A 25,008-nucleotide genomic window follows, 5' to 3' on the forward strand; every position below is an offset into this window, starting at 1 on the left:
TTTGGTTAGCTTTTTGGTTGAATCAATTTCCATGGACGGTGTGGCCATGATTAGCAGTTGAGCCTCGAGACAAGTCACATCAGTGTGGTGTGCACTAAGAGCTTCCATGGTAGAAACTCACTCTCGGCACACATTCGAAAAGGAGATGATAATTGCCTATGTGGGCATCAATCCTAGTGAGAAAGAGGAGAGGCGACAGATACCAGAACAATCGAGTTCTTGTGAATGGGCAAAGCCACATGCTTTTATTTTACAATGGTAAGGACGATTACCCCCATTACCGACAAGAAAGACACAAGATTTACATGTAGGTGCTTCAACTGCGGTATAGATAGAAGGAGTTGATACCGAAAAACCTTCAATGTGAAGTTTGAAATGATGAATCGAGGTAGAGTATGCTGATGATCTGGTAGTTATCTAAGGAGAGGCGTGCTGCGTCAGGCAGGACGGTCACGAGAAGGAATAAACTGTAGATGGAAAGGCTTGAGCTGGAAGACGCATGACAACCGTTGAATTTCAATACAACGGCTAGATGAGTGTCCCCATCTTGAAGTTCCCCGAGCCGTCGATGGTCCGGTAGCAGATGCCGCCCGGACCAGATTGGCATTTCTTTTCTCGCCCAGAAACCACCGATCCTGTCGGATTAGCTTTCTTCTCCGATCAGCGGGCGCCGTCTCGCCTACTTCCCGCACCCGTGCTGCCGTGTACCTTTCCCGTCGTGCCGATCTCAAGAAACCGATCTGGTTACTGGATCTCACCATCCTGGCTGGCTACCTCCGTAAGGAGTTGAAGCTGCTGGAGAGCTCGACGGAGCTGAAGGATCCCAGATTCTTGTAGGGACCCGGCGAGAGCCCATCACCGTCGGCGCCCAGCTGCTGCCGCGTCTCCGCTGCCGCACGGCGCCTCCTGTCCCACACCCTGTACGCCCCGGACGCAGCGGCGGCAGCCACCACCGCGACGCCGACCGCAAGCAGCGCCGCCTTGACACCGGTCGCCCTCCCGCCGCGCCCAGCCGCCTCTTCCACGCTCCTCACCTTGAAGTAGCCCAGCTTCTTCTCGTCGGCGGCCACCATCAGCTGCGCCGGGTAGTCCATGAGGTAGCAGTAGCCCGTCATGTTGCTGTACACCGCGCCCCAGCAGCTGCAGTTGCGCGCGCACAGCGCCTCGCAGTCTCCCGCGGACGGCGCGTGCTCGAACCCCAGCAGCTCCTTGTTCGCCGGCTCCACGCCGTGTCTCCGCACCTCCGAGTACAGCCCGCCAACCTCGCCGCCCGTGGTGCCGCACAGGCCGCTCCCGACGGAGGGGGCGGCGCAGCCCGGGCCGTCGGTGGCGTTCGCCAGGCACGCGCACCGGCCGCTGGGCGGGACGCAGACGCTGTAGGCGCCGCAGGTGGTTGGCAGCTCGCACGAGTCGGTGATGGTGGTGTAGTCGAGCACCCACCGGGACCCGTCCCAGTAGTAGGCGCGGAGGTTGCCGTCGGGCTCGAGAGTCATGCGGCGGAGAGCACGGACGCCGTGGTTGAAGGTGTCGAAAGACATGACGTCCGCGGGGGGTCCCTCCTTCTGGTACATGCCGAGGTAGCCGTCGGGCTCCACGCGCACGTATATGGGGCCGCCGCCGGGCACGATCTGGGCCTTGGCCTCCAGAGCCGTGTGCTTCGAGTACATGGCGGCGGCGACGCCGCCTGATGACATCGGTGGCGGCTCGACGTAGAGCGCGAAGTAGTTGCTCCCGAGCCGCATGGCGAATCGCTGGTCCACGGAGTGAAGCGCCACCGATGAGGTGAGGTTCTGGCCCTGGACAATGGTGTCCGAAGGGTAGTCGAAGCTTTGCCACACGGCAACAGGTGAGCTGTTGCTCTGAATATGAAGGTTGGACGTGTTGAGGAGAACGGCGCGGTCACCGGCCGCCGCAGCGGTGGACCAGAGCACTTGGTTGGTGGCGCCGTCTGTGAGCACCAGGCTGCCGTTGAAGGAGAGGGACGCGGCCGCGGACCATGGCGCGGGGCGATCCGGCATGGCTCGCCAGAGGGGGAAAGCGGAAGGGAGGTGGAGGACGGCGAGGTCGAGCGTGGTGGAGTTGACGCGGAGGAAGCCGAGGGCGAAGACGCCGGTGGGGTCGGAGAGCACCGGCTGGAAGTGCGAGTAGGAGGTGTCGTGGGCGGCCGAGAAGCCTTGCCGTAGCTCCTTCGCTGAGGCCGCCGCCACGCCCGCACCGCCGGTCAAAGAAACCAGCAGCGCCGCAGCTGCCATGCACATCATCACAGTACGCTCGCCTGCCATCGCCGTTCGTCCGGCACTCCGGCTAGCTAGCTAGCTCCCTCCAGTGGTACTCTGCTCAGAGACTCAGGATCTGAGTACGGATTCTTGAAAATGGAAGTAGACAGAGTGAAGAGCACAGAGCAGAGTTGTATGGAAGAAGAAGAAGAAGAAGCCAATGAGAATTTGAGATTGGGCTGGAGCAGGAGAAGACAAGCGCCGGGAATATTTATCTGCTAGTGAAATGTCCATGATCAGCAATGTCGTGGCTGCGAAAGTGAAGCCATAAAAGGGTGGGTGGGATAGAGGTTTGGTCAACGATCAGATGAGCACACTCTCGGTGGATAGTTGCCCGTGTCTTACCTTTAGATGCAATTTTGTATTGCCGACTTGCTGTTGGAAAGTGTGAGATGGGTCAGGGTGGATCAACCCATGCGAGGCCGGCAGCAATATCTTCTCCAGATGCAAGTTCAGAAAGTGCACAACTGGCCCCCGTTGGTTTCTGAACAGATCTGGTATCACTTGTGATACCGAATGCAGTAATCTGAGTCGCGAGCACAAAAGGTTGATGTACTTGCTCAGTCATGAAGCCAGGCCGGTCTCCATTTTCTTTCACTCCAGGTACTAGTACTCCCTCTATAAACACTCTTCATCTGTTTCATAATATAGTGCATATAAATTTTCTGAGAAGTCAAACTTTACAAACTTTGATCAAGTTTGCAGAGAAAAGTGTTTATAACTACAATACCAAGTATATACAATATGAAAATACATCTTGTGATATATCTAGTGATATGTATTGATATTCTATATGTATACGTGTTTCTCTAGAAACTTGGTCAAATTTTGTAAACTTTGATTTTTCAGAAAAGTTATACGTACTACATTGTGGAATGGAGGGAGTATTTCTTTCTAGACAGAGGGAGTACATTTTAAGATGTTCAAACTTTACAACTTGTGTTCTTCTGAACCTTCGATTTTAAGGGAAGAATCTATGACCCAATGACACATTGGTTCTAATTGCAGGGTAAATATGAAGGTCACACTATGATCCCTCAGTTCCAAAATAGTTTCCGTGGTTTTAGTTCAAAATTTGAACTAAAACCATGACAATTATTTTGGAAAAGAGGGAGTATATAGTAAATGGGAGGCAAGCGGGAGCTGGCATACTGTTCGAGTATCACAATATCACATGCATATCCGACCATTATGGAAATACAAGATGGAGTATGATTTGATTTTAGCTCGTATTGTATTTAAAAAAACTAAATAGCAAAAACCTAATGTCAGATTTTTCGTTCTCTTGCGTGAACACGCTCGTTGTCATTGGATCGAGCGCACGAATCTTGGCGCACAACGACTTGCCACGACGTCACTGGGAGACGTTCATTCCAGACACATGTAGAGCAAAGGAGGCAACCCGTCACTTCTTCTCTCCCTCACCCATCAAAGAAACCATCCATTTTGCTCTCTCCCTTACTTTCTCTCTTCCACATTCATGGCGTTCCCCATTTAGATTGATCCCGACCAGAGTCTCCGGTGAGCTATGACGACTAGCCCACGGGTCCCGACGGGCGGTGTCCCAGCTAGGGGGCCTCCTGCCACGTCATCTCCCGGCTTGGTTGGCCCGACCAAGGACCCCCTTTGTCGGTTTCGGAGTGGGCCACACGGGCTCATGACTCATGAATGGAGGGATCTAGAAGACTTGATGTGAACTCCAAGAAGTTGGATTCGTAGAAGACTCAGTTTGCTTGTACGTAGCCGACTAGGATATTGTAACCCTAGGACCCCTCCGGTATCTATATAAACAGAGGGGCCTAGCCGTAGAGGACACGTTACGATCTCTGGTTAGACACTTGCACTTTGTACTTGCTCCAATGCAATGCACAAGCATGAGATAGGGTATTATCTCCTCAGAGAGTATAAATCTGGGTAAACCTCGTGTCTCTGTTACCATCGTGCTTATACGCTTAGCATGTGATCCCTACCTCGAGATCTGTCAGATATACCCCGTCGGTGGTGGCCTATGTAAGCTCCGTTAAGGGATCCTGCGGTATGATGGCAATCAAGATTGATGAGCAACTCAGTATCAGGGAAACCTTTGTGACAGGGCAGGCCTTCGTCTTCGGCGGCGTCGCTCTCGTCGCCAACTTGACCAGCCACCTCGGCCAGGTCAAATAATTCGCTCTAGGACAGATCATTAGATTCAGCAGGATGGAGTATACCACAGAAGCCCGTGGGGAGCTGGTCTTTACGAGTTGGGTGTCATTCTAAGTCGAGGATCAGTGCGAACCGCTTGCCCTGAACCCAAAGTTAAATCCTACTTGGAACAAGCGTGAGAATCTTCCATCAAACCCGACCTTAGGTCGGGGCCCAACGCCACTCCCTATGGGTCTGGATATTAGATCAGGCCGTAGTGGAAAGTAAAGAACTGAGATCCATGTCAGATCTGATCTTGGAGAAGCGTCCTCTTGTCTTAGTGTCAGATCATGCCCAAGAAGAGCACCATAAACTTCTTCTAAATGAGATAGTAGATCAAATTTAGAAGCTCACGATTTTGTACAACCCGATCTTGGTGTATGATTTGATCTGAGACCCTACGAAAGCTAGGTTTTTTAACCCACCCACCACCCATCTCGTTGCTAACGTCGAAGTTCTCGAAAGCACCTCCGATGAAGTCGAAGAAATGGAAGAAGAGATCGGCGAGTCTTCGGGCAGTCCACGAGCAGCCACCATGCCCTTGGGCAAGTGGACGGGGAGCTCGACCTATGACATCTATATGGTAGGCACCCCCGATTGGAACAACGGGGGAGGTGGCAATGACAACGGAAACAACAACGGGGGAGGTTTGGACAACAACGACAATGGCGACAACAACAACCTTGATGACAACGCAAGCGAGCCTCAAAGCGATCCCAGTCTCGCAGACCATGACATCTTGAATGAGTCGCTCAACAACCCAAACCATGACATGTTGCGGTTGAGGTTGGTTGAGATTGCCAGAAAGTTTACCAGCAAGAAGCAACGCGTTCGTGAGGATGCACAATACCTGGAGGATCACTGGAATGAGCTCTTCCAGGGGAACAAGAGCTTAGAACCAAGATGGAGCGTGCGACGACCAATAAAGCGCCACCAAGCTATCGCAAGAAACTACCAAAGGATTTGGATGTTGCTGTTGACCACAACACAATTTCCATTTACCAGTGGGCAAAAGACCCCGCGTAAGATTGCAGAAGAGTGACCTCACCGTCAAGGCAGACGAAGGAACGATACTTGCGCACACACTCCCAAGGTGTCGCATCACCGACAGACATGTGTTGCTCCCTCTGACAATATGAGTAGCCTAAGACCAAACTCTAGTTATCACACCAAGGCTAAGCGTCGGCCTCTGCCTGTGGACCTACCTCCTTAGACAATCTACCAGTCCGGGCGTCACCCACAAACGTTCGGTGAGCAGGCGGGACGACAAACCTAGATGGAAAAATACAAAGACCAACATACTTACTCTAAAAGTGAAGATGTGGATATCGACGATGCACGACATCCCATCGACACCGCCTAGGACTGAGGTGATCCACCTGCAATGTATCTGCCCTATTTCCCTATTTTTTGGATGGGGTGATGACTCACCAGTTCCTGATGATCTTCAAGCTCATAAATGTTGAGAAAATATGATAATTCGACAAATCCTTCAGTTTAGATCGAGGATTGACATGTGTGTATATATATAGACACACACACACACATATATATATATATATATTTGTTTGTTTCATGTTATTATCATACCACTTTTACATACTTTTGGTAACTATTTATATTTTTTTTGGACTAACCTATCAATCCAATGCCAAAGGGCGATTCCTATTTTAGTGTTATGGAAATATAGGTAAAAAAATCATGGAGCGAGAGTGAGCTGGAGTTTTTGTGGATTTTTTTGGAATTGAAGACACTCGTAGCTAGAAGATGGAGGCTCCACAAGGGTAGGTGGCGCGCCCACCCCTCTACCTGCATGGGGTTCCCGCGTGGATACTTCTTATGTCTGTTGGGGCCCTACTTTCGTCGCAGGAAAGCTAATAATGTGGAAAAATTCGTGTTAAAAAAATCAGCCCAATGAGAATTACAGATCTCCGAATATTAAAGAAATGGTGCTCGGCCTCAAAACAGTATTTGAACAGAAAGAATGAGTAGAGATCCAATCTCAGAGGGGCTCTCGCCCCTCCGGGAGCCATATATGCCAAGGACTAGAGGGGGGGGGACCTCTCCCCATCTATTTTGAAACTCTCCTTATCTATTTTGAAATCATGCCAGGCCTTAAGATTAACCCTCTAAAAGTGAAGGTGTAGCCATGGTGGATGGATTGAGAGGAAGGAACCCGAATATCCAATTTTCTCAACAGTAAACTTGTAGACTTCCTAATTATTTACCTTGGCCTCTCGGCATTGACTAGGCACCCATGGTGGGGAAGGGGGGAAAGAGAGTGGTGCCCTAGCAAGGCAAACTCATGTCGTCGAGAGCACATCTTTCCCTCACCAACGCTTGTCTTTCTGTGATTTCCTCGTTTTCCATGGGTCTGTTCCTTCTTGGGGAAGGTACCCACGACCAACTTCACACTACGATTAAGGTTCTTCTGGGAGGCCGATGGCCTTAGAAAGAAATACCACATGATCCGATGGGAGGATCTTTGCAAGCCTAAAAAGCAAGGGGTCCTGGGCATTGCCAATTCCAAACTATGAACCTAGCCATTATGACCAAATGAATATGGAAGCTATCCCAACAACCTACAACACTATGGGTAAAGATTCTAAAAGAAAATCATTTCCCAAACTCATCATTCTTTTTGCCTTGGGTTAGGGCTCGCAATTCTGGAATGGGCTATGGAACCATCGAGAGATTTTCCTGCTAGGATCCCGCCTACAGGTAGGGAATGGGGCGTACACTAAATTTTGGCTAGCCAAATGGATCTCCAACATGCCGCTGTATCCCACCTAATCTTGATTGTCATCGCCTCTGGTCCTAACATCATCATGCAAGATGTTCTCGCCAACGACTAGATCAACATTTCTTGCTTAAGAAACCTGAACTGTCATCAAAGGATAGTGAGGGATTCATCCTCGTCTATGCTCTCGCAAGTCCACGTATACAATGAGTCAGATAAGGTGTTCTGGTCTCTCAAAGCCAAGTGATTCTTCATGGTCAATTCAACCTACTATAAGCTTATCCGAGGGCCTCGGGTCCCTTTTGTAGAACCACTATGGGCCATGTCTACTGCGCTTAAAGTGAAGATCTTTCTCTGGAAAACCAGTAAGGATAGGCTTCCCTCGGCTGATAATATCCTTAAGACATGACCCAGGGAATGACAAATGTGCTCTGTGCAATGCGACTGAAGACGCTTCCCATATCCTTTTCAAGTGTCCTTCGGCTGTCGGCTTATGGAGCTGCGTCCGACAAGGTTTAGGATGTAGTTGGGGCCCTCACCCATACCTCAAGCTTCTTCAACATCTTGGTTCTGCCATGGGCCAGCACCGTAGGCTAGCCTGTGAACTTTTTTGGTCAAGGCATGGGCGTTCTGGACCAGCCATAACAAGCTTACATTCGAGAACAAGTTCCCAAAATACCTGGTTGACTACATTTTGTAATGGTATCTCTTTATGCACCAATGAGCCTTATAGGGAAAGGCAGGACGCGAATGTTGCTAAAGTAATGTCTCAACTCATCAAGCAAGTCCATGCGAGCAACAGGAGCACTGCCAACAACTCTCTACCTTAAGTTGGCGCCATGTTTTCCTTTGTTTCTATTTTCACACTTTTTGAGCCGATTTCAAACCTGTATTAAACTTATCTAAGACCTTGTATGTCTCATGGCCTTTATTGTCCTTATTAATCTAAAGTCAGGCACACCTTGTGCCTTTTATCTAAAAAATATTATTACTATACCACTTCAAATTTTGTTGTTTTTTCAAAAGTTGTCACATTTTTTGGAGAACAAATTTCCTAAATTTGTCCTGTGCACATGCAAAATTCCTAAGTTTCCTATCTATCCATTTCAAAGAATAAAATCCCTAATTTTTTGCCTATGAAACAACAAATTTGGATTCATTGCATGTGTCCAGTACGATTGTTTGTACAATTACCACGATCATAATAGATGGCAAGATCATATGCGTTCCCACTACAAAATTTCCATGATTTTTTCTTACGAAACAACAATCTTTTATTGATTGCCATGTGTCCAAATTTTTGTACATTTTTTCATGATCATAATAGTTACCTTGTGAACTTCTTTTGTACAAACACATGGCAATGTTTGAAAATCATACTCTGCAAGTGAGCACAGAGGGGACTGATCTAGGTAGAGCATCTCGCCTACGACACTCTCTATGTGGCTATTTACTGTACATTGCAAGGATGGCAACTTTGAGACTTTTTTCATATTTTTTGCGAAGCCATGTTTTTCAGGACAACTCATATAGTTTATATCCTTCGCAATTCCATATCAATAGAAAAATACATCATTTGCAAGTTTTGTGGGATTCTATATTCGAACAGACCATGTCAATTTTTATTGTAATTACCATGACAAATTCTCTCTAACAGGGCATTTTTGTTGTAGATAGCACGACAATTATTGAACATTTGGCAAATCCATATTTTTGCCTTGATTTTCTAGAACAAAGTTCTAAAAAAATCCTTGTTTTGAAAACAAAATTCTTAAATTTTGCCTTGTACCCATGGCAACTTCCTAAATTTTCCATATTTTCTAAAAGAAACAAAATTCTTATATTTCTATTATTATGTAAATAAATTGTACTTCCTCACATGGCAATTTTACATATTTTTTGCACCTTTCTAACAAAAATCATTTCTGACTCATATCAAATTGTGTAAAAAGAAATCTTTATGGACATGATAAACATACTTTATGGACCATGGCAAATTTTCTTTATGGACTATGATAAGTTTCTTTTTAGCAATTACCATGGTTTTACATCAAACTTATTCAATACAACATTTTGCATTGATTATACCATGAACTACAAAGGTATTTTGCCATGATTTTTTGGACCATGGCAAAATTTCTTGTTTGGACCATGAAATAATTATTTCCTTTGGACCATGGTAAATTTACTTTATGGGCCATGGAAAATTTTCTTTTTGGATCATAGCAAATTTACTTAATGATCCATCGTATATTGTTTTTCCTTCACTACCATGACAAAATTATTTTTTTTGACCATGGAAATTTATTTTTGCACCATGGCAACATTTATATTTCAACTATGAAAAATGGATATTTGGACCACGCCAAATTTATTTTCTGTACCATGGAAAATTTATTCTTTGGACCATGCTCAATAATTTTGAGACATGGTCAATTATTTTTTGGAACTTGGCATTTGTTGAACAAACCACGGCATATTCTTTTTTGTGCACATTCTTTGAACAAACCATGGTAAATTCCTTTTTTTACAGCATAGCAAATTTTATTTTGAACAGCCCATGGCATATTTGTTCTCATTATGCTATTTCATAATTTTTCTTTTTCAATTATTTTGGCCATCATCTTATGAAACAATGGCATCTTAGGTTCAGACATACTCCCTCCGTTCCAAAATAGATGACTCAACTTTGTACTAACTTTAATACAAAGTTGGGTCATCTATTTTAGAATGGAGGGAGTAATTGTGTAAGTTTTCTTGTTTGTTTTTAAGATATGGCAGATTTAGTTTCTCATGCTTGGCAATTTGTAAATTTTGATGTATGGCATTTCGGTATGGCAAACTTATGTTCAAACATATATCCAGCCAGCTGGTTGTTTGGATTTTTAAGCCATTGCAAAGTTCATTTCAAGGCATTTTTTATCGGGTCCTTATGAACGTGCTGGTAGTTTTATAATATATATGTTTTTTAGACAATGGGCAATTTCTTTCTATAGATCAAGGCAAATCGATTTTTTTTTGTTTGTTTGCAAGGGTTTTATGTTTATTTTTTCTTACTGTTTTTTTTGTGTAAAAAAATATTGGGAGGAGGCCCGTAAAAGCGCCTGATGGGGCAGTTCGTTCGCGCTGGGTGGTTCTTCCAACGAACGTCAGTTCATTCGGACCTTAAAAAGTCACCGTGTGCTCTATACATACTGCCCAGAAGACTTAATAATCCAATAAAAGCCGTATAACGTCAATTCTCATCTTTCACGCATACAAGTATATATCCTACTTGCATCCCTGATTGTGACCATCTTAAGCCAAACAGACAATTATGCTCTAGACCATATTCACACCAACCGTGCACGCTGCAGGGCTTCAGTTGACTTCCTTTCTCTTCCCCCAACGCCTTTCACAGTACCAAATTTGAAGAAGGCTCCTTGATTTGACAGGCGTCGTATTCTTTTGAATTGTGCACCTCTCACAAGTCAGAATCCCTGTCCTTTTTGTTGATGTCTGCAACTCAGACTTTTGTACTTTGTGCCTCCCATAGTTCGCTCAGTATCTAGCCGCAAACGGAAAGGCAGGGAACTGAAAGATTGACACACATGAAAAACGAGTTCAGAAGTAGACAGTACATTTGAAAATGTTCTAAATTTATCTAGCATTGAAATACGTCTAGATCCATTTGAGCGCCAGCTAATTTCGGACGGAGAAAATAGTTTTTCTATGTCATTCAGTGCCACTGAATATACCAGCTATGATAATACTCCCTCTGTAACAAAATATAAGACGTCAGTGTCATAGAGGGAGTTGCAAGTTATGGTTCATTTTCGTAGACGACGATTCGTTAAAAAGAACATTTTAGTGTACTGTATCAGTATTTTCCTCAGTACACCTTACGTTATGGGGTTGGCAGAGCAGTTCAGAAGTTCAAAAGTCAGTAGTCCAAGCAAGTGTGCCCAGATTCTAAGCATTTAATCACTTGACTTATAGTGATATTAGGTTGGGTTGTCAATGTATTGTTTGTCGGAAGGTTGTCTTTGTCCAGATCTTCGAAACGTATCATATTTTAGTCATAGGCCATGAAAATACAGGCCGACTTGTTCTCCTCTTCAATCATGAGCATCGCCCTTTATTTTCTCTGGAAAGTCTGAACTCTGAAGAACTCAACCAACATTGCAGGCGGCACTGCACACTTTATGTTTTTTAAATGTCAGGATTCCTGTATTTATTAACAAGAAAAGAGTTGCTTGGTTAATGAGAAAAACCGAGCGAAAACCAGATGTCCAATTAATTATGAAGAACCGAGCAAAAACTATCACAACGCTGAGCGCCAGACAAAGAATACCTCACACACACCACTCCAAAGAGGGTCTCGCCGAGACGACACACAGGCGTCATCGTCATCACTCCTTCCTAGAAGCCTCATCACTGAGCAAAACAACTCCGACTTCTCCGTAGGCAATCGTGAACCTGACCCACGTTGTAGCGGCCGCATGGAGATGCATGAAGATCCACGCTAGACTCAGCCACCTACGACCAGACAGCGCAACTTCGATTCTGATGAAGAATCACAAAGGAGAAACTAAGGCACGGCTGGAGCCACAAAAGATCATCGAATGAAACCACCTCTTGCCCATCATCGTACGCCACCGGGCCCAGCCATCACAACTTCGACTTCACAACAACACACCAGTCGAGACAATCCCGCCAACATGTTGGAGAAGAGCCGACTACCACAACTATAGACATATCTCTTATATTGCTCCTCTCATCATCGTTGCCATAGAAGCCTCGACGCCAACACTATCGTCTAACACTTCTCCCACTCGCCAGTACCCAACTCCAAAGACAAAGCCCCCAGAAAGAAATACGACACCAAAGCGCTGCCATCGTCTAATCAAACAAGATCAAGGGTTTCCCCCGGAGCAGCAGTGATCCACGCAGGAGGAGTGCGGCAACAATACATGGATGCCTCCAAGAAGGTAGTCGATAGCCACGGCCGCCGCTATCTTCACCCAAGCTCCTGACACCGCCTCATCCGCACATCATCTCACAACGGCGCCCACCTAGCACCACCACCGAGCCAGCTCGTAGTCGAAGAAGCCTCTCGTCGGAGCAGCCAACCATACCTTGCGAGGCCACCGACAAACACCAGCCAATAGATCTGACAACCGCCGACCGAAAACTGGATCACCGAACGCAACACGAACCACCAATCCATGCCGAGCACCATGCTGACAGGGGCCAAAGAAATGCCCCCAGGGCTACGAACCACCTCGGTTCCCAACCTTGACCAAGCTTCCACGTGCACACGCACCACACGCCTGCCAGAGAACGCCGAATATCCAACAGCCGCAGGTGCGATCTGCTCCATCCCGGACTGCCGCGCCGCCCAAGCAGCAACCTCTGGTCTGGATCCCTTGTGCCGTGCGTGCCTCCCCAGATTCGCGAGAGAAGCACCCAACTCGCTTTTGCCTCGCCCAACACGTGACCACCGGCGTAGAACAGCGCTGCCCGGCCCCTTGCGCGCCTCTTGCACGGGACGTCATCCGTCCTTCCGCAAAGCTGGACACCCATGGCACGCCCGACCCTCTCCCAGCACCTCCTCAGCACCCTCTATCGCCCCCTCGCATGGCCATCTTGCTCCATCATCATGGCGCTGCACCACCGAGCCTACATTTGGTCGGCAGCCTTGGATCCGCCTAGCTACAGAACCCTCACATCCACGGCAAATTTGACAATTTTGACCTCCGAACGAAATCAATTCACAGAATGAACTGGGTGTGGAACTATTTCACACCCCTGACCCTTTTGTGTAGCGCCCGCGACGCCGGCGTCACACCCTACGGTGCATCGCCCAGCTAGCGGGCGTTGCACGCCATTCCACCGTGGCAGCCCCGGGCCCCGCACCCAGCTGTGCAACGCCTCGGCGCTAGGCGCCACACAATGTGCAGCGCCTAGCCGACGGGCGCTGCACTGTGAGTTATGTCCAGCCGCGGCGGCCCTCTCCTCCCCCACCCACCCCATTGCAGCAGTTCCAGAAACAAAACCAGCCGCGGCGGCGGCCTTATCCACTCCCCCTCTCAATCCCCTCTCTCAAATCCTTCAAATTCGACGATTTGGTCCGTGGATTTCGTCACCAATCCATCCTAGAAGGTACTCTCCTCCGATCTCTTTCTTGCTATCCATAGAAAATATAGTATTTTGAAGATTTTGAAGATTTGGGGAACCTTTGGTTGATTTGATTAGATTAGAATCTTGCATGTATTAGAACTCTTCATTGTTTGATTTTGGAACCCTAGTTTAGTTTATTTTTTCGAAAACAAATGGTTGGATACATAGGTTGACTTGTTATTTCTATGGAAAATATATTTGTATGAAGTAGGCCTAGTTTAGTTTATTTGTGTGGAACTTATATTTGTTTTGACAAAAATGTTTTGGATACATATGCTTTGAATTTTGCATCTAGTAGGCGTAGTTTAGTTTATTTGTATTCCAAAGATAATTGTGTTGACAAGAAAGTTTTTTTTTAAATTGTTAGGATGGTTTGGCTTCTCGATGATCACCGGGACAAACAACACCGATCGTATGCTATTTCGGTGGAGCAGCGGGTAATAATGAAAGTTGCCGGTGTTATGAATTTCATGTTTATTTCAAACACAAATGCCCCATATGTAATGATTTGTTTGTTTGTTTGTTTGTAGGAGCTTGCACCTTTGAAGATTCGGTCTCACGGGGTCACCCTTGGGTGGATGCGCTATGATGAGCGGTACACACCGTATGTAAGGGAGACAGGACTTCTCCCTTTCATTCAGTTGGTCAGCCGGTCGACGCCACCCAACAATGCTGCAACACTCACCGCGCTTATTGATCATTGGAGGCCGGAGACACACACTTTCCCTCTTCGGACCAGGGAGATGACTGTGACGCTCCAGGATATGGCTATGATCACCGGTCTTCCTATCGATGGGAACCCTTTGTGTATGAACACCGATTCTGGAGGGTGGCGTGCGCATATGCATGCCCTTATCGGTATGGTTCCTCCTGAGCCTCGTGAACCAGAAGTAGAAGACAAGAAGAAGGAAAGAGTCGCAGCAGGTGCTCCTTTCATGTGGATTCAATCGAACTTTGGTACTTGCCCTGAGGATGCTAATGAGGACACGGTGAAGACATATGCTTGTGTCTACATGTGGTACATGATATCTAGGACTATGTTTGCTGATGGCACAGGCAAGAATGCTCCATGGATGTGGCTGAAGGCGTTAACCGTCTTAGATAGCAAACGGAGTTGGGGTTCGGCGACACTTGCTTATTTGTATCGACATGTATGAAGTTGTTTCTTTTTCACTTCATTGCTACATTATCAATGCAATCTTGCTGTTAATTCAACTATGTTCTCTTTTATGTGCAGCTGGACGAAGCCTGTTGTAGGCCATCTGGAGGTATTGGTGGTTGTATGCTCACACTTTCCGTATGGAGATGGGAGCGTTTGCCGGTTGGACGACCGAAGATCTTGAAGTACGAGGATTGGGACGGCAAAAATGACCCACTACGGATCCCCACTTGGGCTCATAAGTGGAATGTGTTAAATGAGACGACGAGTGATCCATCGGTCATGTACAAGCTGTACAAGAGCGAGTTGGACGCGATCACGCCTGAGCAGGTGAATCGACATTGCATAAGTGATTATCATGCTTCTATCGCAACTTGATATCAATTTTGCATTCTATCCCATTTTGCAAGTGGAACGGGAGCCGTATGGAAAAGGAGATAGTTTTGGTAACCCTATAGAGTTCAGGCTGAATCCAATGTGCACTAGGGATAGGGATCTCTGGCGTATGTGGTGCCCACTCATATGCAACTGGGCGGTTGAGCTTCACCTGCCACATCGGGTGTTCCGCTAGTTTGGCTTGTTCCAGTCATTTCCGCCGCAGTGGGAGGACACGGACAAGGTGCTACACGAGTAAGATATAATTAACTTTGAGCACTTCGCGGTTTCTCGGCGGTTTCAATGATGGTAATATTCTGTTTCTAACTTGCAGGTTGGATAGGAAAAAGTAGCAGAAGATCAAGGATTGGGCCTCGCATCACAGGAAGTATGTCGTACAGTTCGCGCTAAGTGTGGAGCAAGCTAGGGCTGGAAAACGACAGCAGCTTCGTGAGCACTGCCCGCTCGCGTTCAACAACTATCTCACATGGTTTCTTGCAACTACCCGTGTGGAGGTATGCAAGCCAGTGTATGCTGATGAGATATTGGAGGATCCCACCGTTTTTGATGAGCTAGCCCAGCACCAGTACAACGCATTAGTCAGGGAAGGCAACTCAGTTATCCCTTCAGCTCCAATGATGAACTTTGTGGTATTTGCCCTTTTTGCTTTTCCATTCGCAGTATTTTCATCTTCGCTTGCCTAACACGTTAATACCGTTTCTGTTCATAGCGTGCCCAGATCAAGAAAGCAGCTGATGAGACCGAGACTATTCTAGAAACAACCCCGGCTGGCAAAAGTGATGGGGAAGGTGCACTTCGAGCATTCCTTAATGTTCACATCTCCTTCAAACTAGCACTTAACATGTTCATTGCTACGTTCGATGTCTCATTCACTTGTACATGTTGCAGCGCCAGGGCCAAAAGTTAAGGCGTTTATCAAACCTTATCGGTTGTCGTGACCCCGAGTATGTATCACCAGAACGGTCTAGGTCGGCGACACTATCAGATCCCACTTCGGGCCAGGGACATGGTGATCCTTTGGAGGATGAGGATGTGGGTTTGATCACCCAAGAGGTATGGCATGAGCATATATCCAATTGTTGATGCATTGCTAACTATATCCTCACACACAATTTTTTCATATCTTTTGTTGATGCATAGGTTGATATGACCTTGGGGACGTACAAGGTCCGGTCTGCATACGAGTTAAAGCCTAGGAGGGGAATCAACAAATACACACCTGAAGACTTCACCCATAAAGGCAGAAGGACGGTCGGGACCTCGCGGATGGCGGCTTTGGATGACTATTTGGATGACAATGTGGATGACGTGGAGGAACCAGAGCCGGAGCCGAAGCCGGTGCGGGTTCCTCTTCCTAGGAAGGTGAAGAAGGTTGGAGTCAAGAGGGGGGAGGAGCCAACAAGCGCTCAAGGAACTAGTCATCATCCTCTATTTGTAATGGTAGCTCTATGTTAGTTGTAGCTCTATGTTGAACTCTATGTTGGTGATAATGTTGAACTTGTCGTGATGGTCACTCTAGGTAATGTTGAACTTGATGCTGTTAGTAATATTGAACTTGTCCTGATGGTCACTGTACGAAATGTCTTAGCTCATAGTAATGTTGAAATTCCTATTTATTCTGTGACTTAAAATCACCCTGTTTGAGACAAAAGAAGGCAGGGCAACAGAGACAGACAGCAAAAGAAGGCAGGGGGCAAGTTACAGACCTGTGCAACGCCTAGCACACAGGCGCCACCCTATACAGTGCAACGCCTAGCGCAGAGGCGTTGCACTGTATAGTGTGGCGCCTGCGTGCTAGGCGTTGCACAGGTTTGTAACTTGCAACTTTTCAGTTGCTCTCTGGATAGTTACAAAGCTGTGCAACGCCTAGCACACAGGCGCCACACTATACAGTGCAACGCCTAAGGCCGAGGCATTGCACTGTATGGTGTGGCGCCTGTGTGCTTGGCGTTGCACAACTCTGTAACTTGCCACTTTTCAGTTGCTCTCTGGATAGTTACAGAGTTGTGCAACGCCTAGCGTGCAGGCGCCACACTACACAGTGCAACGCTTGCTTTCTAGGCGTTGCACGATGACTTAGTAAATTTTGTAGCATATGCAGACATAGTACGAGGATGTGAAGTAGCATATAGCATATGCATATACATGGCAAGCAAACAACTGTGAAGACAACATATGCATAAAGTGCAACACGACAAATAGTAGTTCATAACACATAGTACTTCAACTTGAGGAGTAGTTCATACAACCAAATTTAGGAGGAAATACATAGTACTTCACGACACATACTAGTTCACAACCAAATCGAGAAGGAGGCATAGTTCATGACACATAGTAGTTCACAACCAAATCGAAGAGCATAGTCCACAAGCAAGTTGAAGTTGAAGATGACATAGCTCTATTGCGTAGAGCAAGGCCCCTTTCCCTTCTTCTTCTTCCTCTCTTCTTCCTCTTCCTCCGTTTTCCTTATGAGGTGAGCCTCCTTAACCACCCTCTCCATGAATATCTTGTTCTTCCTCTCCTCTTTTTCAGCTACGAATGCCCAACGTTTCATGGTTCTTTCTTCAAAATCCTTTTGACGCTTCTTCTGTGCCTCCTCGCGTTGACTGACCAACGCTTGATCCCTAGCCCACATGTCACGTGTCGCTCTCTCTGTTTCCTTCCTCTCCTTCTCAAGCTCCTCTTCCTTCTTCTTCTTTAGTGCGGCTTCATCCTCATCTCTAAGCTTCTTCGCAGCCTTCTCCCACCATCCCGCCATCTCATCTTTGCCATCCTCCTTCATTGTTGGTTTGTTGGGTTGGGAAGCCGCCATACCTACAATGAGTGAAACATAATGGTCAGTAAAGACAATAAAAACAAATGGAAGAACATGTGCAACAAGAACATATGAAAAAGAAGAACATATGAAAAATAAGAACATACGGAAATGGTCCATCGAGGTATCCAAACATTCCTCTATAACGACCTTGTCCCTGTCCATCACCACGACCAAGTCCACCACCAAGGCCAAGACCATCACCATGGCCAAGTCCACCACCAAGGCCAAGACCTTCACCACGGCCAAGACCACCACCACGGCCTACACCACCACCACGAGCTCTACCACCACCACAGCCTACACCACCACCACGAGCTCTACCACCACCACGGCCTCTTGTAAGTCCTAGTTGCCGACCTCTTTGTTGCCTAGATCCTCTTTGGCTAACACTTGGTTGGCTTGGCACTTGTTGGCTACCACTTGGTTGGCTTGGCACTTGTTGGCTACCACTTGGTTGGCTTCCTTCTGTAGCTCTTTGTTGGCTTGTGCTTGCATCATTTTTCTTGGACCTTTTCCTTGGTTTCGTACATTTTCTTTTGTTGTGGCCATGACCTTTGCACTGCCCACATCGGGAGCTCTCACGAGGCTCTTGGAATTGGTCGTTGCCCGCTTCACGGCGGCCACCATGGCCCCATCCGTCCATGTTGCCTCTAAGATGCTTTGTCTTACGTCTACCCCGTTTAACAACCTTCAACTCCGGATCCATCCATAGTTGAACACCATGGTACTCTGGCCATTGTGATTGGTCAAGATATGGTTGAAAGCGGGGAGCCCATGTTTTCTTGACCGTCATGCTTGAGAACTCCAACTCCCTCACGGTGCATGGGTGATTGATGTCCACATTCCTAACGCGACCGGCGGTATACAAGTGCGAGCATGGAAGATGAAGCAACAATGGCCTCCCGCAAGAGCAATCACATTGTGTTAACGACACCTTGAAAGCCCAACCTCCATGTTGGCGGCCATCGTTTGTAGTTCCTCCTGTCTCTTTCACTTCGTACTTCCACTCTTTGTTGTCATATAATATAGCTTCTTCTGAGTCTGCCTTCTGTGATTGAAATACCAACCATTCATCAACCTTGGGTGGGAACTTGTACTTGTACTTGCGCGGGTTCTCACCCGCTATCTGTGCATCCGCTTCCATTGAGTACTTTAAAAAGTACGCATTCACCTTGTCAAATGTGTATTGAACTATTGCCGTCACGGGTAATCCACGTGCACCTTTGGGCGCCCTATTGAAGCATTCGGCCATATTGCTTGTCATTTGACCGTATCTCCGGCCATCTTCATCAAAAGCACGTGCCCACTTGTTTCGGTATTGAATGTGCCTATTGAGAAATTCTTGACACCCGGGACCAAGTTTTTTGTGTGCAAGCAATTTGTTGTACAAAGTGGTGAAGCGCTTGTCGGAGAAAGCGAGACAACAATCTTGAAGATCATCGGCCAACTCCTTAAGGCCACATGCCCTATAGAAGTTCGAACAAAAGTGCCTCATGCACCATCGATGGTGCAACGGAGCATGCCCGAGAATGTCAATCTCCACCGCATTAAGAATTCCTGGATGCCGATCCGATATGACACAAATTTCCCTTTGAGCGGGTAACACCTTTGTCCTCAAAAGACGCAAAAACCACTCCCAGTTGTCATTGTTCTCCACCTCAACCAAAGAAAATGCCAATGTCAACACCCGGTTGTTGGCATCACTTGCTATCGCAACCAACAAGGTGCCCTTGTATTGTACTGTCAAAAACGTGCCATCAATGGCGATGACCGGCCTACAGTGTTCGAAAGCCCTCACGCATTGCTCGAACGCCCAAAATGCACGGCCAAATACTCGGACTTTCCGTCCTTCATGAACCGTTGTTTGGTTCCCATGAGGCTCGACCACATGAACCATGCCCGGGTTTGTCGCAACCATGGAACCTAGGGATTCGGTTGTATGCTTCCTCCCAAGTACCATACAACATCTTAAATGTGGCTTGCTTCGCCTTCCATGCCTTGCCGTACTTCACCTTGTAATGAAAGATGGCTTTCACAAGGTCTATGACATGTTGGACGCTCATTGTTGGAAGTGTGGATATTGAGTTGGAGAGCCTATAAGCGATGAACTCCGACGTGAGTTGTTTGTGGTCTTGGGACACAATCTTGCCATCCACCCTTTTGCCTCGGCACATGTGAGTTGGCACTCAACTCACTACGTGCCAAGTGGGACCTCCTTTCCATGGTATTGCACGCACAATCCACAGACATATTTCATCTTCACATGCACATGCAACCGTGTAGCGCACATTGACGTCCGAGTGCACCACCTTGTGTGGACGATAATGCGTAACCAAGTAGTTGTCGAGCCACATCTTCAATTCCAAGAAGGTTTCAAACTTAGACCCTTTTGCAATCCGGTTCTTGTCATCTCCCAAATCACGGTGAGAGCTTGGCCTAGCCCCAACAGATATACATTGGCCACCATCTACCACGGCTTCATCCGCGAGACTAACATCCTTCAACAATGTAGTCTGATGATCACGACCGAATACCTTCTCGAAAGCTTCGGCCTCCTTCACCGTGAACCCCTCCGCATCAACTTGTTCATTGGGACCATCGTCATCCGAGTCCGATGCATATGCACGGGAAAAAGGGATGGAATGGTCCATTGTCTCTTGCACATGATATTTGTCGAGATCACCCACATTGTTGTCATGAAGATCAACTTCATTGTCATCGTCCGCATACTCATCATTCTCCTCTTGCAAAGCTTCATCTTGGTTGCTTGTAAACGGGCTCAATGTTGGCCTCACTTCTCGGGTCAAAAGAGGTTCAACAATTTCATCTCGCTTCAAGGGTCGGGGGCTACTAGCAACCAAAGGGGAGGGGCTCCGGTTCAAGTCCAAATGCAACCTTGAATCAACCTTCTTCATTGCAAATAACTCAAGAGCCTTGTCTAGTGATTTGGCCACCGTCTCCTTGTATGCAACCCAACGTTGCTCCGAGTTGACACGCATTGTCTTCCAACGGATGTGCATTCCAAAACCAACATTATGCCTTCCTTCCAACTCAATGATATCACTAGGGTCCATCCAATTCAAATCTTCCCTAACTTGTTGCAAAAGCTCCGCATAGCTAGGACTACTATCAAACACCATGTCAATCTCATCCGGGTCCTGTTCAATATTGCCTTTCAAGAAGGCATCTTTGTCCCCATGATGAACAAACACACATGTTCTTTCCATCCCTATAAGCATTCAAAGAACACAAGGTAACATTGCTTCCATGAGTAATAATCCAAGGATACATACCCTAATATATGTATGAAACAACAACCCTTACCCTAACCATAACCCTAACCAAAACCATAACCCTAGCCCAAAACCTAACCCTAGCACCAACATAAGAACACCCATAAGAATAACCCTAACATACTAACAAAGCCTAATCATAGGAAATTGGCAAACTAACATCTCACATCTCCATGCAAATCTCTAGATCCAAACAAAACTAGGGTTTCCCCAAACTAGCAACAAATGAGCAATTTGATAACATAACTTGTCTCAAAACAAGGGGATCGGAGAAGATTACCTTGAGGGAGGGTTTGACTTCGAAATCCATGGACAAATTGTCCAGATTTGCAAGATTTGGGAGAGGATTTGAGAGGGGGGAAGCTCGGGTTGGGAGTGGGAGAGTATGTGGTGTGGGGGGAGTGGGGAAGGGGGGGCCAGCCGGATAAGTCACAGTGCAGTGCCCAAGCGCTAGGCGCTGCACTTTAAAAGTGCAGCGCCCGTCGGCTAGGCGCTGCAAATCGTGTGGCGCCTAGCGCCGAGGCGTTGCACAACTGGGTGCGGGGCCCAGGGCTGCCACGGTGGAATGGCGTGCAACACCCGCTAGCTGGGCGCTGCACCGTAGGGTGTGACGCCGGCGTCGCGGGCGCTACACAAAAGGGTCAGGGGTGTGAAATAGTTTCACACCCAGTTCATTCTGTGAATTGATTTCGTTCGGAGGTCAAAATTGTCAAATTTGCCCACATCCACCGCGCACCAGCGCGCCACCAATGTGGGCCCGAAGACCCGCCGACGCTCATCATGGACGACCGCAGCCCGAGAGCCACTGGCCACGCCCCAACAGCTCACGCTGCACCTTCACCACCTCGCACCGCCGTGGGACAAGGCCGCTCCTCTGGTCATCGCCAACCTCTGTTGTTGTCGGTGAGCGTAGCTCCAGGTCCACCACCCGTTGCCCAGCAATCAGTAGCACTAGCTCTGCTCCCACCGCGTCACCAAAGGGCCCTGCCGCCACCGCCGCCGCCGCCTGGGCTTTGCCCGGCGACGCCCTCCGTCCGCGGTGAGGGAGAGGAGGAGGAGAAGGGGACCTAGGCTGTCGGAATGGGGGCGCCCCGGTGCGGCCCGAGAGCCGCACGGGAGCGAGCTCACTGCACAATTGCATATTACAAGTACCTCCTCTGTGTCGAAACATAGTGCATGTCCCGTGTCAAGGTTTTACAAAGTTTGGCAAAATTTAAAAAACAATACTACTACCTCGGTCTCAAAATATAAGACGTAATACTAGCCTACAAACCCCCGGAAAAGAAATACTAGCCTACAAAAACGTCTTATATTGTGAGACGGAGATAGTACCAATTAAACACCAATACGAAAATATATTTTATGATGATTCCGATGATATTGATTTGGTATTTTAAATATTGTTTAACTTTTTCTATATGCTTGATCAACTTTTACAAATTTAGACTTAAGACTGATATTATATTTTGATATGTAGGGATATTTGTATACACTGAACCTCGTGGTCGTGGGTTGTGTCTTTCAAGTTGGTCAACTTCTAGACTCTGTCACTTGTCAAGTAGTGTCAGCACGTGCAGCATGCTAGCTACAAGATCTGCTGCCGATCTTTTTGGACACGGCTCCTCTGCCGTGCGCTAGGTGACGTTGGGCCACTGACATGTGGACCATGTTTCTCACAGGCCCACATGTCAGTGGTAGAACGGCAGGCTGCCGAACGGTAGAGGATCCTCGCGCGATCTTTTTTCGGTCAAACCGAGCTATCTTTGTGCAGCGGTGCCCATTCTTGATCACTGACGAGTTGCAAACCCACCAAGCTGCAACTTCTGTATTCCGACTACTTGGTAGTTGGTACAGACTCTGCACCTAGCGGCTGGCAGATCGCAGGTACATCACCATCTTACATCTCGTGGCTTCCAGTGGTTGAGCTGCCAACCGCCTACCAGAGTCAACTTTTTTTTTGAACGGTACCAGAGTCAACTTTCGTTGACAAATGAGGCGAGGAAGCCTGTTATTTATTGGTAGTCATGGCAATGCCATTTGGTGTGATCTCTATGACCACCGATAGAATCTACAGCCGGACGCTCCAAACCCGCTTCAAATGCTCGGGCGAACGGTCCGGCCATTGATCGGTAAGAAAAAAAAATCTAGACGAGCGTTTCAAACGGGACTCAAACGCCCAGGTTGACTAGCACCCTTCATATCCAGTCGAAATATGGGGCGGATATGAGGAGGCCCGGGCACGCCCGAGTGCGTCCGCCATGTCGGACCTGACAGGCCTACCCCATCATAAATTGCATCAAATCCACCAACCCCTTGCCCCTCCTCCCGCCCACTCCAACCTTTCCCGCGTCTGAGCCCTCACCGCCCGCCACCCTTGCTCCCCATCCTCAACGCCAGCCCCGATCCGCTGGCCCCGATGTCATCCAGTTCGTCCCCTACCGTCGCGACAGAAGTTGCATCTGCCTCGTCCATCATCTTCGTCTTGCAAGCCAGAGAACGTCGCACGGAGGGACCGGCGACGGAGGCAGTGAGAGAGGGAGCTTTGGCATCGCAGGGAGTGGACATGGACGAGCCGTTGTCCCCTCCCCCCTCGGGGGGTGGGGGTGGGGGGGTGGAGGGCACGCCCGGAACCCCGCACCCCATCCATCGAGCCACCGCCAAGGATCGCGTCGTTGGACCATGTTGAGACAAAGGAGGATCCAACATCCAATTGAGGCATTCCAGATGCCGGCGATAGATATCTATCACTCATCGTAACTCATTTGGGCGCGGACAAACACGGGCATCTGTGGCGCCGGGCTGCCCACGACTTGTTCGACGGAATGCCACAACGGGACTCGGTATGTTCTTGTTGCTCCCATTTGATCAACTTTGCATATGCCATGTTTAATGTTTTGCATATATGATGACCCACAAGTATATGGGGTCAATCATAGTCCTTTTGATAAGTAAAAGTGTCGAACCCAAGGAGGAGCCAAAGAAAATGATAAGCAGTTTTCAGCAAGGTATTCTCTGCAAGTACTGAAAGTAGCGGGGACAGATAGTTTTGTAGCATGGTAATTGGTAACAAGTAAAAAGTAGCAATAGTAACAAAGTGCAAGATAATGGCCCAATCCTTTTTATAGCAAAGGACAAGCCGGAAAGTTCTCTTATATAAAGCAAAGTGTTCTCGAGGACGCATGGAATTGTCATCTACTCACGTTCATCATGTTTATGAAGGAAATATGCCCTAGAGGCAATAATAAAGTTATTATTTATTTCCTTATATCATAATAAATGTTTATTATTCATGCTAGAATTGTATTAACCGGAAACATAATACATGTGTGAATACATAGACAAACAGAGTATGACTAGTATGCCTCTACTTGACTAGCTCGTTAATCGAAGATGGTTATGTTTTCTAACCATAGACATGAGTTGTCATTTGATCCACATGATAACATCATTAGGAGAATGATGTGATTGACTGGACCCATTCCGTTAGCATAGCACCCAATCGTTTAGTATGTTGTTGTTGCTTTCTTCATAACTTATACATGTTCCTATGATTATGAGATTATACAACTCCCGTTTACCGGAAGAACACTTTGTGTGCTACCAAACATCACAACATAACTGGATGACTATAAAGGTTCTCTACAGGTGTCTCCGAAGGTACATGTTGGGTTGGCGTATTTCGAGATTAGGATTTGTCACTCCAATTGTCGGAGAGGTATCTTTGGGTCCTCTCGGTAATACACATCACTTAAGCCTTGCAAGCATTGCAACTAATGAGTTAGTTGCGGGATGATGTATTACAGAACGAGTAAGGAGACTTGCCGGTAACGAGATTGAACTAGGTATTGAGATACCGACGATCGAATCTCGGGCAAGTAACATACCGATGACAAAGGGAACAACGTATGTTGTTATGCGGTCTGACCGATAAAGATCTTCGTAGAATATGTGGGAGCTAATACGAGCATCCAGGTTCCGCTATT

At 47.4% G+C, this 25,008-nt stretch overlaps 1 protein-coding gene across 1 annotated transcript; it reads right to left on the reverse strand.

Moving 5' to 3' along the window:
* Positions 1–200: 200 nt before the first annotated feature.
* On the reverse strand, positions 201–2,862 carry LOC119341515 (PAN domain-containing protein At5g03700-like). The gene has a single exon (XM_037613387.1). The coding sequence runs from the start codon at positions 2,280–2,282 to the stop codon at positions 771–773; it is 1,512 nt and encodes a 503-aa protein (XP_037469284.1). The 5' UTR covers positions 2,283–2,862; the 3' UTR covers positions 201–770.
* Between the last annotated feature and the right edge of the window lie 22,146 nt (positions 2,863–25,008).

Source organism: Triticum dicoccoides, chromosome 7B, assembly GCF_002162155.2.
Source record: "Triticum dicoccoides isolate Atlit2015 ecotype Zavitan chromosome 7B, WEW_v2.0, whole genome shotgun sequence".
Taxonomy (NCBI): domain Eukaryota; kingdom Viridiplantae; phylum Streptophyta; class Magnoliopsida; order Poales; family Poaceae; genus Triticum; species Triticum dicoccoides.